Source organism: Petromyzon marinus, chromosome 27 (assembly GCF_048934315.1).
Source record: "Petromyzon marinus isolate PM22_M1 ecotype Great Lakes invasive population chromosome 27, UKy_Petmar_22M1.pri1.0, whole genome shotgun sequence".
In the NCBI taxonomy this organism is placed as follows: domain Eukaryota; kingdom Metazoa; phylum Chordata; class Hyperoartia; order Petromyzontiformes; family Petromyzontidae; genus Petromyzon; species Petromyzon marinus.
The window spans coordinates 7,398,388-7,413,157 of record NC_133693.1 but is presented as its reverse complement, the minus strand read 5'-3'; the positions used below and the strand labels follow the sequence as shown (position 1 = coordinate 7,413,157).

The following is a 14,770-nucleotide window of genomic DNA, read 5'->3' as shown; positions in this document are numbered from 1 at the left end:
GTCTGTATGTACTGCATATGGCCAATTCCTATGCACATTATCTACTCACTACAATTGTATTAAATATCATGTGTAGCTTACTTTAACCTAAACCTCTTTCTGTGGATCTATAGTCGTGGTGAGGCACACCTATAATCCAGCACTGTTGGAGGCAGGGGTTGGTGGATCATATAATTTTTGTTACACTCACTTCCCATGGGCAGCTAGGTGCCATGCCTTGCCAGGAGGTGGTATAGAATGTTGCTCCCTCGCACACTTCGGATTTCTCTGGTGGCTCTATTTTCTTCCCACATGATTTAAAACATCTTAATATATCAAGGACTGCAGAGCTTGGGCAATTGTTTAAAGTACCGGCTCCCCACCTGGTTGCTGTCTTCCAGCTGGTTGTTACACAGCGATTGTGAGATGCAATGTGCATGAACGACGTCATTTAAAAACCAGATGTGACCGTACATTTTTCTAAAAGATATAAAATACGTGCACACTTTATTCTATTTTATTAACTAGATTTTTTGCCCTTCCAAGGACGGGTGTATATTGCAGTAAATATGAAATATTCAATAGTAAAATTGTTCAGGTCATGATTATTGAGGGGGGGGGGGGGGGTGCTACGTGTGGAGTGACGTCACCCACTCATGATTATTTATGAGGGGGGTCCATGGGAGGACGTCACCTGTTCATGATTATGAATGGGGGCTGGCCGACGTGGAGTGACGTCATGTGCGGGACACATTCTTGGCTAATTAGTGGTAAATTTAGAAACAAAAATTAGACTTACCTTTTGTTTCAAGTGCTGAATAAATAAAGACACCAAAAACACTTTGTTGTTGCGTATAATTATTTATTTTAATTACTTTTTCAATAAAGAAACGTCAAAATGTAGAGCGAATTTGCGTATATTTATTTCCGCTCGACCTTCTGCGGGAGTGTAAAAATCCACCCGATCATTATTATTAATGACGGGGGGGGGGGGCTCTTTTGCAGTGACATCACGTACGGATGTAGCAGTGTGCTGCGTATATTTATTTTTAACCGTCACTTTCTGTAAAGAAACGTCATTTGAAGCGACTTTGCGTAATAAATTATTAAAATCAGCTCGACCTTCCTCTACGTGAGTGTAAAAATGCACCCACTCATGAATATTAATTAGGGGGGTGGGCCACGTGTGGAGTGACGTCAAGCGGGGGGGTGGGCCTCATGTGGAGTGACGTCACGCGCGGGGGGGGGGTGCGGCATGTGGAGTGACGTCACAAGCGGGACATTTCTGGGCTGTTATAGTAGTAAATCTTGACTTAAAGCTTTTGTGACTGCAGGAATTCATATTCTTTGGGTCTTTCGGTAAAGTCATGTACGAACGTTTGTGTTGCGATCGAAACGTTGTAGTTTTTTGTTATTTTTGTTATTTTCTTTGAACCTATCTACGTGACTTTACCGAAAGACCCAAATAATATTACAGGCAAGGAGGGTAGTGGCTACCGCTGTTCAGAAGCTTGCGCGATAACGGAAGCGAATTTCGTGCATTGGTTGCATGATGCCGAATCCAAATCACGACGTGTTGATGTCTGGCACTTTAGTGGCGGAGTCGCAGAACTCGACGTCGTAGTGGATCAGCATGAGCACAGTGAACCTGAGCAGAGACACGCACACACGCACGCACGCACGTTGACGCACGCACATTGACGCACGCACATTGATACAGGCACGCACAAACACGACGACCCCACCAGTTAACACAAAAGAATGAAGGGTAATATAAGTGATGGCCCGGGCTGTGGCCCCTCAAGACCCTGCGTTAATGCGGCCCTCATTGTAACCAGAGGTGAACTCACTGTTTGATCTCGTTGGTGGCAAAGAATCGCCCAGGACAGATGGACACACCGGCACCCCAGGGCATTGTGGGATACCGGAGCTTGCGCCCAGACTTGAAGAAGTCCGTCTTCTTGGAGCCGTCCTCGTTCAGGAAGCGATCGAACTTAAACTCCTGCCGGCGGCGGTATGAGACGACACGTCACAGAGGAGCAGGTTAGGGCAAAGGTAGGACGAATGGTATGGGACCAGTTGCCCTTTCAAGCACGAAGCCCGGACCTAAATTGTTCTGTTAATAAAAGTGGCTCCTAGTACTTCGTCGTCTTGAATCTTTACACTGATATGCTTTGTTGTATTTTAGAGAATCAATTGTTCACTGCTTGGGCCACAAGGTGGCTATAAGATTGCGGAAGTGGATTCTTAAACAAATATGTGCAGAATTTTGGAGCATGAGATGGTAGCAGAGAAATGGGATTTCAAGAATTAGAATCTTATTTATCCAGGAAGACTCCAATGAGCTTTGAAGCTCTTGTTCACATATGTCCAGTAGGGGCAGGTCAGCAAATTGCAACGGCAAACAAATCTGTTGCGGCGTTGTTAGCGTTAACCCCCATAAAAATGGTGAATTTTCTCCTGGTGTTTTGGCTCCCTCCCACATGCAAAAGAATATAACTAAACAAAACATCCTAATGCAGGGTATTCACAGCATTACTACAATATTGTTACTATGATTACTCACTGTACTGCCACCTAATTGGCCATCTTGATAATTCCATCTTCACGAGTGTTTTTCTTCGTGTGGGAAGAGACCGGAGCACCTGCCCGGGCCTCTACGACAGACACGCACGGACAGCAGCCTCCCTCCACCTCGGGATCCACGTGGACCTCGCTTTGAGGGCGCCACCTCCTGGCTTGCCATACTAAATCTTGATAGTCGAGTAAAACATAAATGTTGGTATAATATTTAACGAAAGCGGCAATTAAATAACGGGGTCCCACCATTCCTCATATACACGGGGTGAGAGGTCGAGCAGAATGCATTAATAGCCGGATAGTAGTAGTAGTAGTGCAAGTCTGTAATTCAGCACCGGAGGTGAGTGTTGGTGGATTATGCAAAATGCGATTTCCATGGGCGTTTAGGTACCACACCTGGCTTGCCAGGATAAAGCGGCACAGCAAGTGTCAACTAAGGGGCCGTCCATAAATGACGTCACGCGATTTTGGCCGATTTTTGACCCCCCCCATCCCCCCCTCGTTACACGGCGTCACAAAATGTCAGACCCCCCTCAATTATGACGTCACAAAGCTCTGCCCCCCTATTGTCATTGTAGTGCGTATTTAATGTGACGCTGCACTCTGATATTGTCGGAGAAGACATTCATTAAAAAGGAGGCGTTGGAAAGCTGAAATTTAGCATAAAATTCACTTGAAAATATTTAACGTTTAACTAAAACTGCAGATTTTGATTTAAAGCTTTCGTGACTGCAGTAATTCATATTCTTAGCTCTTTCGGTAAAGTCACGTTTATATATATTTTATTATTTTATTGTTTCCCTTCAACGTGACTTTACCGAAAGAGCTAAGAATATAAAACTGCAGATGTTCAGAATATTATATTGAAATTCTCTTATAATTATAAAATATTTAAAGTAATTATAACTATTAAAAAAATACTTGAAACTGTGTAGTAGAACGAAGCAAAATGGAGAGTACAATTATAACAATCACATATTCATTTCAGAGCATGAAAAGCCCTGGTAGAATAATTAGAATAAAAATGTTTAATAACAATCATTCACCATTTTTTACTAAATGTATGCTTCTCGATTCTCTCATGGAAGAAGCAAAATGCTTCTTCATTTTGATGTGACGTCACATTTCTCAAACACCCCCCCCCCTCGTCACACATCGTCACAACTGTCTGACCCCCCTCCCCCCCTAGGTGCGTGACGTCATTTATGGACGGCCCCTAATATCATCTGTCCCACCTTTACTTTGCTCCCATGCCTGCGTGAGTTTTCTCCAGGTGCTCTTGTCTCCTCTCATATGCATGAACACCAATTTATTGGCTGAAAACATCTCGGTATGAAAATGTATCATGTATGACACTCCTGAATAAGAGTCATTGGACTCGGTGTGGCTTTCTTGCAAAATAATATCATAATCAGATAAAATATAGTATTGTTATTTATTCTTTCATTATTTAACATTTCATGTTAAAGAAGTCTTTAATATTAACGGTGTCGGGAGCGTTGCACTTCACCCCCACCCCCGTACTTTACATAAGGCTCTGCTGCAGGGCTGATTCAGGGGCCTCACCTGCGAGGCCCAGAGCAGCATGAACAAGGTGCGATCCCGGGTCTCTTTGTCTGCCTGGAGCTCGGCAAGCGTGTCGTCGTAGCTCACGATCCAGGGGCTGACGTGCTCACGCACATGCAGCAGTGACACCGCCATGGGCTCCCAGAACCAGGAGCTGAGTCGGCCGGCTTCCTTCTGCTGGGCTGAGCCGGGGGAAAGGAAGGAGGGATGGAGGAAGTGGGTGTTGGTAAAAAAACACGCAACCCATGGATAAGTGAGCAGGGGGACAAGAGGGCTGTCGAGCAGATGAGCGGGTGGGTGGTTGAGTAAGTCAGTGGGTGGGTAGACAGGTGGATGAGTGGATGAGCAGGTGGGTGGGTAAGTGAGTGGGTGATCAGGTGTGCGCTTGGGTGAGCAGGTAGGTATGTTCGTGGGTAAGTGGGTGAGCAAGTGTGTGAGTGAGTGGGCGGGTGGTTGAGCGGCTGGGTAAGTGATCGGGTGAGTGAGCAGGTGGGTAACCAGATGAGTCGGTGGCTGGGCAGTTACAGTTACTGCTAATGATCAAAATGAGTCAGAACAAAGGAGAACGCGCAAAACCGATAACACACACGGGAAAAAAAAGATTATTTTGGGTCTAAATCTCTGTAGACCTGTGGCACCACCCCGGCACTGACGAAGATCCACTCGTGCCCGTGGGTGTTCTCCGAGCACTGCGGTTATAAAAGATACTTGATAGATGTATCATGAACATTGTGTCATACCGGGCCAGAGGGAGGACGTGGCGATCGCAGGGAACAGCTGATCGTACTTGCGGAACTCTTTTAACACCACCAGGGAGCGCATGCTCTGCACGGCCGGCCCGCCAGGGTCCTGGCCAAACAGAGCCAGGTAGCCAGCAGCATGGACAATCGTTACTCATTGATGATGATGATATCATATTCTTACCTCTTTCGGTAAAGTCACGTTGACAATAAAATAATAAAATATATTTTATTTGATTATTTTATTTTTCCCTTCAACGTGACTTTACCGAAAGAGCTAAGAATATGAATTACTGCAGTCACGAAAGCTTTAAATCAAAAGATGATATCGGCAACGATGATGATGCCGCCGATGACGATAGCTACAATGATTATGACTATGCCGATAATGACTAATATGTCAACAATAATGACGATGACGTTGGCGATGATGTATATCAAAGCAATGTAAATAATGGGAAAATGCCAAGAGGAGGGCAGGAGATGTGGTGCAGAGCGGAGGGCGGCGCACCTGAACACGATGTCGTAGCAGAAGTCAAGGGGGCCGGACTCGTGCCACTTGGTGTCCCTGTGCCCTCCGCACCCCATGTGTCTATTCCTCTCGTCAAACGAACCTGGCCCCATCAGCAGGTGCAGCTGGTGCACCATTGCGTCCGTCAGGCCCACTAGCCCTTCGCCCTGCAGGTGGCTGCGAGGCGACACGCACACAGGTCCCTGCACGCGTGAGCACACAGCGATCCCCCCATGTAGTCTTTTCAGGCGGTTGGAGCAAGTGCTTGTGAGTGAGCACCTTGGAAGGCTCATGAGGTATGTGGTTAGCACCATGCGCGGCCGACTTTGCGGCTAAATTTCTTTTGCCCAGTGGTACGGCGTGGTAGAGCGTGGTTTACACGTCGTACCAGGTATTCATTTATGGCTTTGTCGACCTACGAGGGAGCCCAGGTCACTGCACTAACCACTACACTACCGCTCCCCATATGAACACAATCACACATACATGTTAATTAATCATTTTGGGTGTTATATTCATTCCCCATTTCAGTGATGCCAGTCAGATGCCCGGCATCTTCTTTCCTCTTATTGGTTGCAACTGTATTACAGAAAGTATAAACATATATTTTTGTTACGTGTCAGGTATTAATTGTATTAGAGGAGCCTACTTTTGTATGAAGGTGTTACTGTACAGCTCACTGTGTGATGAAGCAATTGTGCAGACACTCACACTTTGCGAAACAGGGAGAGAACATCGAGATTCCACAGAAAGTCGCCCGAGTTCGGAATCGAACCGAGGCTCTTCTTGCTGTGAGGCACGAGTGTTACCACTGCGCGCCACTCTGTGCCCACAGGTACAAGATCGATAGTGAGCTGTCACTGTTGACGGCGCCGGTGGGCTTGCGGTACTCGGCTTCGTAGTTAACGCTGAAGACGTCTGAAATGAGCTCGTACGCATACTTCATGAAGTCCAGCATGGAGCGTGGCTCACCGCCCCACGGCCGTCATATCGCGCGGGTCCAGAATGAATGTGAAGTACCTCCCGGCCAAGCACACCTGCCGTGGCGCAGGGGGCAGACACACAAGGACAATGAAAGGTCCCGCGAATGGCCTCTGCGCAGGCTGCTGGAGCGAGTTGCTGCTCGTGAGCACACGTGAAGGTCGGCCAGAAGTTCGAGCAGCCGGCAACTGACCACAGCGTGTGGCGCTGTCCCATGACAGTGGGTGTCCAAAATGTTGACAATAATCACGATGCCCACTGAGATGCGGCATCAGGAACAAATATTGCTTTGATCTCGATCAGCCCAGCCAGCCGCATGGCTCTGCTTTCGATGTGGCAAGCGTTGTGTGTCCCCTATTGATCTTTGAAGCCACATAAATTAGAATCTTTATTTATCTTTAGATTGGAGGAATCCGATGAGGTGTGAAGCTCTTTTTCACAGATGTCCAGTTGAGGTGGGTCAGGATGTTACAATGAAGAACATAAAGACAGCAGAACAGCTGACGATTGCCGACGTCATCCTTAAACCAAGGAACAGGAAGTTGATGCCCTAAAGAATAAAACGTTTAATCGGTGTACATTACCAGCTATGAAATATGAGTCTAAGAAAGTGGAAGAGAAGCTGAAGAGGCTGCAAAGAAGCATAGAAGAGGAGGTGCATACTTGGAATTACACTGACACAGAAAGAGGGACATACGAATCCAAGGATATGCGCAAATTAGAGATAACGAATTGACTGCTAATAGGTTATGATCATGCAAATCTGAAAGTCAAAATGTCTAAATTTGGGGCCCCCAATTTTTTTAAACAAAACTTTGTATTTTTTTTATTTTTGTAACCTCAGCCTAGGAAATGTTAAAGGTTACCTGCCCCCATTACGGTTCCCACCTGCCTAGGTTTCCCTAGGACATCCTCTTCACCAAGCAGGTGCTTGAGATTTGCAAGTCTTCCCGTGACATTTCTAAATAATAATACACCACTCATGACAATGCACTGGAATGTTAATCGGTAGCGCGATATATTCCGCTTTCCATTATATATTCCGTTTATTTGTTCCCACTGTCCCCCACTGCTGCTGCTGACCGTGAAGGTGTCTCCGTGCTTGCGCTGCATGCGCCGCAGGAAGGCGTACATGTCCCTCCGGAACTCGATGGCGTGGCCCAGCCATGGGATGAGGCCTTTATCAAGAGGAGGCTCTCTTGGGCGCCTGGGGGCACAGAGGGCATCGATGGGTGGGGAAGGAAGAGGCATTGAGTGGGGGGAATGGCGCATGAGGGGAGAGGGCCGGAGGAAATTTAGGCATTCGCAACAGGAGTCGGGGTGTGTTACCAGTATTATGGCCCAGTAGGCCATGGTACCTACTAGTTTGGTGAGGTGTGTAATGATGAGGTGTGTAATGGGGTGGAAAGGTGTGTAGTGCTGAGGTGAGCAGTGGTGAGTGTGCAATGGCAAAGCATAGTGAGTGTTTATTGGTGTGGAGTGGTGAGTAACCGTAAGGAGCAATGAGGTGTGGCGATTGAGTCGTGGTGAGGAGCGGATGAATCTGGTAAGCAGTGGTGAGGTGTGGTGAGGTTCACTCACCGGCTTCTCCGTGTGACGAACAGGACGAGACCGATGATGGCGATGACGAGGAACCCCACGACCCACGAGGACGTGAACAGCACTGAACTGGCCATCATGTATCACCTCTACACAACAACACAATAGAACACAATACTAGAGCACAATACAATGCGGGCGGTGAGATGGCCCAGGATTTGCTGCTTGTTGCAGAAGTTCATGTTTTTGAGCCACCCGGCCGCCCTGGTTAATACTGCAATTGTACTATCCATGAATACGCACCGTCTCCTTCACAGTGGACATCTATGACCCTGTGGCATTATTTAAAACACAAAACTTCTAAATGTGAAAAATGACTTGGTCCTTTGTACGGTAATACTTCGATGTGCGAATATTGAATATACGAAGTTTCAGTCGAACGAACTTTGCACTCATTACCATTATATCAATGGTGAAACAACAAATTTGAGTTCAATAATAAATACACAGAAACAAATAAATATCACAACTACCCACCTACGGTACTCGAGGGTTGCGCATTGCGATGGGTCATTGAATGTTTGTTTACATTCGTCTCGGCCAATCAGCGCGCAGCAAGGGACAACGTTACGGAGCTACGGTGTTCAATGGGCAATGCAAGCTTGTGACTGCACTGAAAACTACACTAGTGAGTGTGAATATATTTTACAGTAAAGTATACTATGTCAGTTTTTTTTTATTTGAATACTGCACGGTATAAAATATAATATTATTTTCAATATGAACTGTCTTTGTTGACAATATTAATGGTAAGTTATGAAGTGCTTATAGTCTGACATGGTAAGTTACGAAGGCTGGGAACGCATCTTCAGAGCACTGTTGCAAGTTATTCAATATATTAAGTTTCGATATACAAACGAAGCTCCAGGAACGCATCTACTTCATAAATCAAGGTCTTACCGTACAATGATATAATGCAATCAACGAAATAACACTTCCAGCACAACATACTATACATATCAACACAATCCGTTATGCAATTTGTACTTAGATACTTTTTTGTTTTTATTTAGTCAATTGCTTAGCTTTCCGATACTTTGCACTCTTATCGATTTTTGTATTTTGTTTTTGTTGTAACTTTCTGACCCACCCCGACTGAACATCTGTGAAAATTAGCTTAATAGCTCATCGAATTCTCCCAGTCTCGATAAAGATTCTGATTCTGATTACTGCCCACTGGATAACTCGATACACCACAAGATTGTACATCATCATCCTGGTCAATCCCCTGCTGGATGAATGCCTTCCTAAGCCCTTGCCATTGCTCACGATTCCGCGATGCAGTAATCCCCGTAGCAGCTGCATAACGACTTGAAACAAATAGGGTGACGTTTCAGGCAATGGCCCTTCATAACACACTGATGCCAATGCTAGTGAGGATAATGTTAGTGACAATGATACCGATATATCAGTGATGGTGAATATCAGAATATATATTCAAACTGGGGGAATCCGATGAGCTCTTTTTCACAGATGTCCAGTAAAAAGAATATGCGATGATGATCATGTTGGCTGTTTAGACAATGCCTGCTGTGGTGACTGTGGTGTCAATGACGATGGTGGTCACAATGTCAGTGAAGACTATATTCGGAACTCAATTCTTTACCGTAAGTCACGACAGCTTCACTCGCAAAATCCACGTGAATAGGAGCAATAAGCCAAACGTTAAAACGTGCACAGTTAACTGCAGGGCGCCTGCGCGTGGACGAACCAAACGTTCACGAAAGAAAAGACGATTACGAACCCACTGCCGTGGCATTTATTTGACCCGTTGCACAAATTACGGCTACGCATTTAACAATTTGCATTGCAAAACTTTTAAACCCCAGGGTTGTTCGGAACAAATCATCTGGTTGTTCTCCCATTTGGCAGCGAGACCACACGCGCAAATAAATGTCTGCTGCACAGAGAGTGGTGGGTGCGGGGGGTGCCTACAGACAGACAGACGGGTGGTCGTAAATGCCCTCTCACCGGTGCCGACTTCTCGCCAGGGGGATCGGTTTATTCCAGAAGATTCGAATCACCATTCACCCGACGAGATGCTTTGGAAAGGATTCTTTACGAAAACGGAGCGGACGCCAAGCCACGGTTGGGGGTAGGGGGGGGGGAATGGAATGCCAACATTTTTCGGTAAAACTTTTTTTTATTTTTTATTAAAATGTAATTTTTAAATTACTCATTTATTTAACAACCATTAGGTCAACTTGACTCTCCTCCTGTCCTACAATATGTAGTTGATGGAGAAATTGTTATTGGTTGTGAGGCGCTTCGGATGAAAATAGTTATTTTTTTGTATTGGGGATTGGTTAGGTTTAAAAAAGAGTTATAGGTGAGTTATTCGTTGGTTAGTTTTTTGTGTGAATTGTGATTTTTATGTAGTTTTTTTTATAATACTTTAGTTTTTTTTGTCAATATGTATTTGATTTACATTCAGATACAACGACTTAGAACCTTCAGTTAATGTTTTTTTTATGTTTCTGTATATAGTTCGTTTTTATCACTAAATTGTTAAGTTATCCGTGCTGCATTAATACATTCTACAACAAAATAGTTTAAAAAAATAGTTTGTTTTTGTGGTTATTTTGGAATCAGAACCCGCTATTCCCCTACCCGCCTCCACAAGCCCTTCGAGAGATAGGACATGGCAATCTCTTATTGGCCTTGCTTTGTCAGCAAATTCCAGAGGCATCAACAGTGATACACTCAGCTACTCCTGACACAATTATCTGGCTTTGAACTAATTTTTTGTATTTATAAAAAAAACGTCAGCGCCACGCAAGCTTACGGTGGCTTTCAGACAGCATACATTAATTTTTCGTCTCCCCCCTCCTCTTTTCAGAACATAGATGGACTAGTCCTTCTAAATAAACTGCCAAATCGCTGCGCGTGGCGCTGACGGTTTTTTATAAATAAGTAAGCACACCGTTTAAAAATAAATAAATTAATGCAAACCGACACACCTGATGACGACCGTTTGTGTTATGGTCGAAACGTCGTGAGAATTTTTATTGTTTTCATATATATTTTATTATTTTATTGTTTCCCTTCAACGTGACTTTACCGAAAGAGCTAAGAATATGAATTACTGTAGTTGTCCCTCGACATTTGCATCGGCCATACGAAGGAGACGCGAACTTCAGGATCGTGGCCGTCCGTGTGCGAGTCCTGGAAACACGTGGCATGAGGGCCATGTTTATATCAGGGATAGATTTTGAGGGGGATTGGCAAATGGAACAATCTGTGCACTCCTTCAAACTTCAGAGGGGATCATGGGAACATAAATATTAAATGAGTTGTGAGGAAAGTAGGCTTGCTTATTCGTCTTATCTCTTGAATGTGAATTAGTTAAAGTGATTTGTTGCCGATTACAGTGCTTCTCTCCAGTTTACAGCCCTGAGCCAATTGTGGAAAACTCACATTCCGATGGCAGGGGCAGGACGGTGGGAGGAAGGGGGCGACACAAGCACAAAGATCCCCCGTACTATAGACTTAACATATTGTTGGGGGCAAGTCCTGTTCGCGAGTACATATGAAGGCCGTCACGGTACACGAGGGCGTGGGTGGCCAGCACCATGCCCGACCGCATTTTTCTCCCCAGTGACGATGTTTTTACACACCGCACCAAGTACTAATTTGAGGCTGAGTCGACCTAGGGGAGGCCCCGGACGAGTTCAGATAATCGTCACTGGTGTTGGCCGTGAGCTAACCACTACACTTCCGCACTATCTCACACGTACAAATAAATTCACGCAAATTCATACTCGCATTCATTAAAAGACAAACCCATTAATAATATAAATATACAAATTTTTATTTAAAGCTTTCGTGACTGCAGGGATTCATATTCTTGGTTCTTTCGGTAAAGTCACGTAGAAGCGAAACAATAAAATAATAAAAATATAAAACAATAAAATTCTCACGTTTCGACTGCAACACTTTTTTCAAATTTTCTTGCTGTGGTTTTCACACCTGATGATGATTGCTTGTGTTGCAGTCGAAACGTCGTGAGAATTTTATTGTTTTATATTTTTATTATTTTATTGTTTCTCTTCTACGTGGTGACTTTACCGAAAGAAACAAGAATATAAATATCGAACTTAGCTCAGCCACAGGCCATAGCGATGACGTCTCTGCGGCCATGTTCACGACAGGGAAGACCACTTTTGGCTCTTACGAATATTGCTGCCCAATTGGAATGTTCCGCAGTTTTTCTGTGCTCATTGTCCCTGGTCAAGGGCTCTGGATCAGATGAAACGAGGGTTCTGTATTGGATCAGATGAGGGTTCCGTATTGGATGTGTAGTGTCGTGAATTCACTCGGACGACAACCGTCTCTTTTTCCGCCGTCACTTTTATTCCATCGTTCCGTACACACAGTAATTCTCTCCGTGCTCCACCAACTCGGACACTCCGATTTACTTCAGCATCGTCCGTGCATCCCCTTCCACACACAGTGTTCCTTCCTCTATCTCTACACACACAGTGTCTTCCCTTCCACACACAGTGGTTCGTCTTCTATCTCCTCACACACAGTATCGCCGCTATCTCTTCACACACAGTGACTTCCCTTCCAAACACAGTGGTTCTTCTATCTATTCACACACAGTATCCTGTCTGTCTATTCACACACAGTGACTCCATCTATCTATTCACACAGTGACTCCATCTATCTCCGCTAATGCTGACTCTCCCTATCGCTATTTACTGTCTTTGGGGTCCGGCTCTCTATCTATTCTTCCCTAACATTTCCAGCTGTCTTCTTCGTATCTCTTCACCTCTCGCCAACAACTGCCCAGCAATAACTCTCCAATAACAACTCCCCAGCAGCAACTCTACTCCGTTCAAACCACCTCGCGTTTTATCCCCTTTCGCATTAGCCTTAATTAATTGCCACGTGGCTCGCTGGCCGTTTTCCACCAGCTCGCACCTGTCCCCTCCATCAGACATCCCGACGCCACCACTTAACACTAACAGCCTCTCGACCAATCACAGCCCTCGTGCCACGACTCCCTTAATTACTTCGGGTTGTTTACGCCACCCGCGACTTGATCACCTATTCGACCTCATGTGACCCGTTCTCCTTGTCTGTCTGTATGTACTGTATATGGCCAATTCCTATGCGTATTGTTTACTCCACTACATCACCCCCCCACCCCCCCCCCCCCCCCGTGATGAAAGAACCTAGCCGTCCCCGGCTACGATAAACTCGAATTGGAGTAGTGGAGTGAAGCGGACGGAACGATGACAACATATATACATAACGCATTTGCAATATACAACCATTTTGTACAATCACGCAACGACACGCACACAACATCTTTATACAGAATTCCCAACCCCCAAAGTCAATGTATTGTATTCCTCCTGGAACGGGTTCCCGCTGCCGGTCCATCTCCCCTGCACGGGATACCCTGCAATAAGGGAGGGCCTCGCTCGTCTTGCCAATGAACCCTGCGCCCATCCCTGTCCCAGCGACACTCAGCTGGCGGGGCTGTCCATCGTTCATGGTCGGGACGGCCATTGGTCCGGATCTGTGGCCGTTCAATCGGCGTCCGGTCGGTAACCCTGCCCAAAAAGGGCGATCCTGAAGGCATACGGGGGGCAGATCTCTGGGACACGCGCACTTGTGACCTCCCCACAGGTTCGTCGGACACATCCAATACAGGCCGCTCTCGGATGGGGGATGACGCATCATATGGTAACACAAATTTCTTCAGGCGCAACGGGTGAACAAACCATGTCCGACGACTGAATTTTATTCGCACACTCTGATCCTGTAAAACCTCCACAATATCAACGGGCCCCTGCCAGGGGCGGTGACATTTCGGGGACGTTCCCACCGGCACCATGGGGCAGTGCAACCAGGCTTTATCTCCAACACTCCACGGCTCTCGTGGCCGCTGCCTGCCGAACAATCTTTCGTTAGCGGCTTGTCGTCGTGCCGTATTATGCAATGCAGCCTCTTGGGCTTCCCTTAGACGGTCCAAAGCCACCTGCATCGGAGCAGGCACCGTCGTAGATTTCTCCCGTTTTCGAATTCCCAATTTCACAATAGCCGGCGCTTCCGGTTCCCGTCCATACATCAGAAAAATGGCGAGTACCCCGTTGAGGCATGCGGGGCCAATCTATACGCGGCCAGCGTCGCTGCAACATGCAGATCCCAATCATCTTGAGCGGTGTTTACTTGGTGACAAAGCATGGACGTCAGCGTCCTATGCAGCCGCTCGACCATCCCGTCAGTCTGCGGGTGGTACGGGGACGTCCGGATCTTTTTGGTCCCCAGCGAGTCACACACGTCCTTAATCAATTTTGATGAAAAATTTCTGCCTTGGTCAATAAGCAAATGTTCCGGGGCCCCCTTATCTAATACGTATCCATTCAAGAAAGCCTCAGAGATCGACGTCGCTGACTGGTCTACTAGCGGCCATGCCATCGGCCAACGAGTTAAGTATTCCACCCCGACGAGCAAATATCTGTGCCCTCGGGGGGTGACGGGAAACGGACCCAAAATATCCAGTGGCACAATTTCGTTCACTCTCGAAACTTGAATCGATTGCAAAGGGACACGATATGGCCGTGCCGGCACTTTCCTCTGTGCACATTCCTGGCACGCTTTTACATGCTGTTTCACATCGTTAAACATTCCCGGCCAGTAAAATTCACTCCCCACCGTCAACGTGGTCTTCTTCTCCCCCAGATGCAGCAATTTCTCATGTACCTCGTTAATCAGTTTCCCCCGCAACACCTTCGGGACAACAATACAAAATTTTTGTGCTTCCACATCCCAGCGAACAAGCAACCCCTCCGTTAACATC

At 46.1% G+C, this 14,770-nt stretch overlaps 1 protein-coding gene across 2 annotated transcripts; it reads right to left on the bottom strand.

Moving 5' to 3' along the window:
• Positions 1 to 826: 826 nt before the first annotated feature.
• LOC142929236 (7-alpha-hydroxycholest-4-en-3-one 12-alpha-hydroxylase-like) lies at positions 827 to 13,104 on the bottom strand. Of its 2 annotated transcripts, XR_012945455.1 has the most exons (7): positions 7,939 to 13,104; positions 7,441 to 7,564; positions 6,088 to 6,413; positions 5,377 to 5,553; positions 4,866 to 4,974; positions 1,830 to 4,307; positions 827 to 1,627 (listed from the first exon to the last, which is right to left on the bottom strand). XR_012945455.1 is itself a non-coding variant. In XM_076070082.1 (6 exons), exons 1-3 carry the CDS (start codon positions 8,034 to 8,036, stop codon positions 6,345 to 6,347), a joined length of 291 nt encoding a protein of 96 aa, XP_075926197.1. In that variant the 5' UTR covers positions 8,037 to 13,095; the 3' UTR covers positions 827 to 1,627; positions 1,830 to 4,307; positions 4,866 to 4,974; positions 5,377 to 6,344. The 2 variants fall into 2 exon arrangements, 1 of the variants encoding a protein (XP_075926197.1); XM_076070082.1 differs by having other exon boundaries at positions 5,377 to 6,413; positions 7,939 to 13,095.
• Between the last annotated feature and the right edge of the window lie 1,666 nt (positions 13,105 to 14,770).

Excerpts from the sequence above, each read along its gene's own strand:
- LOC142929236 (XM_076070082.1), bottom strand. The coding sequence starts at position 8,036 with ATGATGGCCAGTTCAGTGCTGTTCACGTCCTCGTGGGTCGTGGGGTTC. Across the intron at positions 7,565-7,938 it reads TTCGTCACACGGAGAAGCCG|GCGCCCAAGAGAGCCTCCTC; the intron begins GTGAGTGAACCT and ends CTGTGCCCCCAG. Across the intron at positions 6,414-7,440 it reads AGCACGGAGACACCTTCACG|GTGTGCTTGGCCGGGAGGTA; the intron begins GTCAGCAGCAGC and ends GCGCCACGGCAG.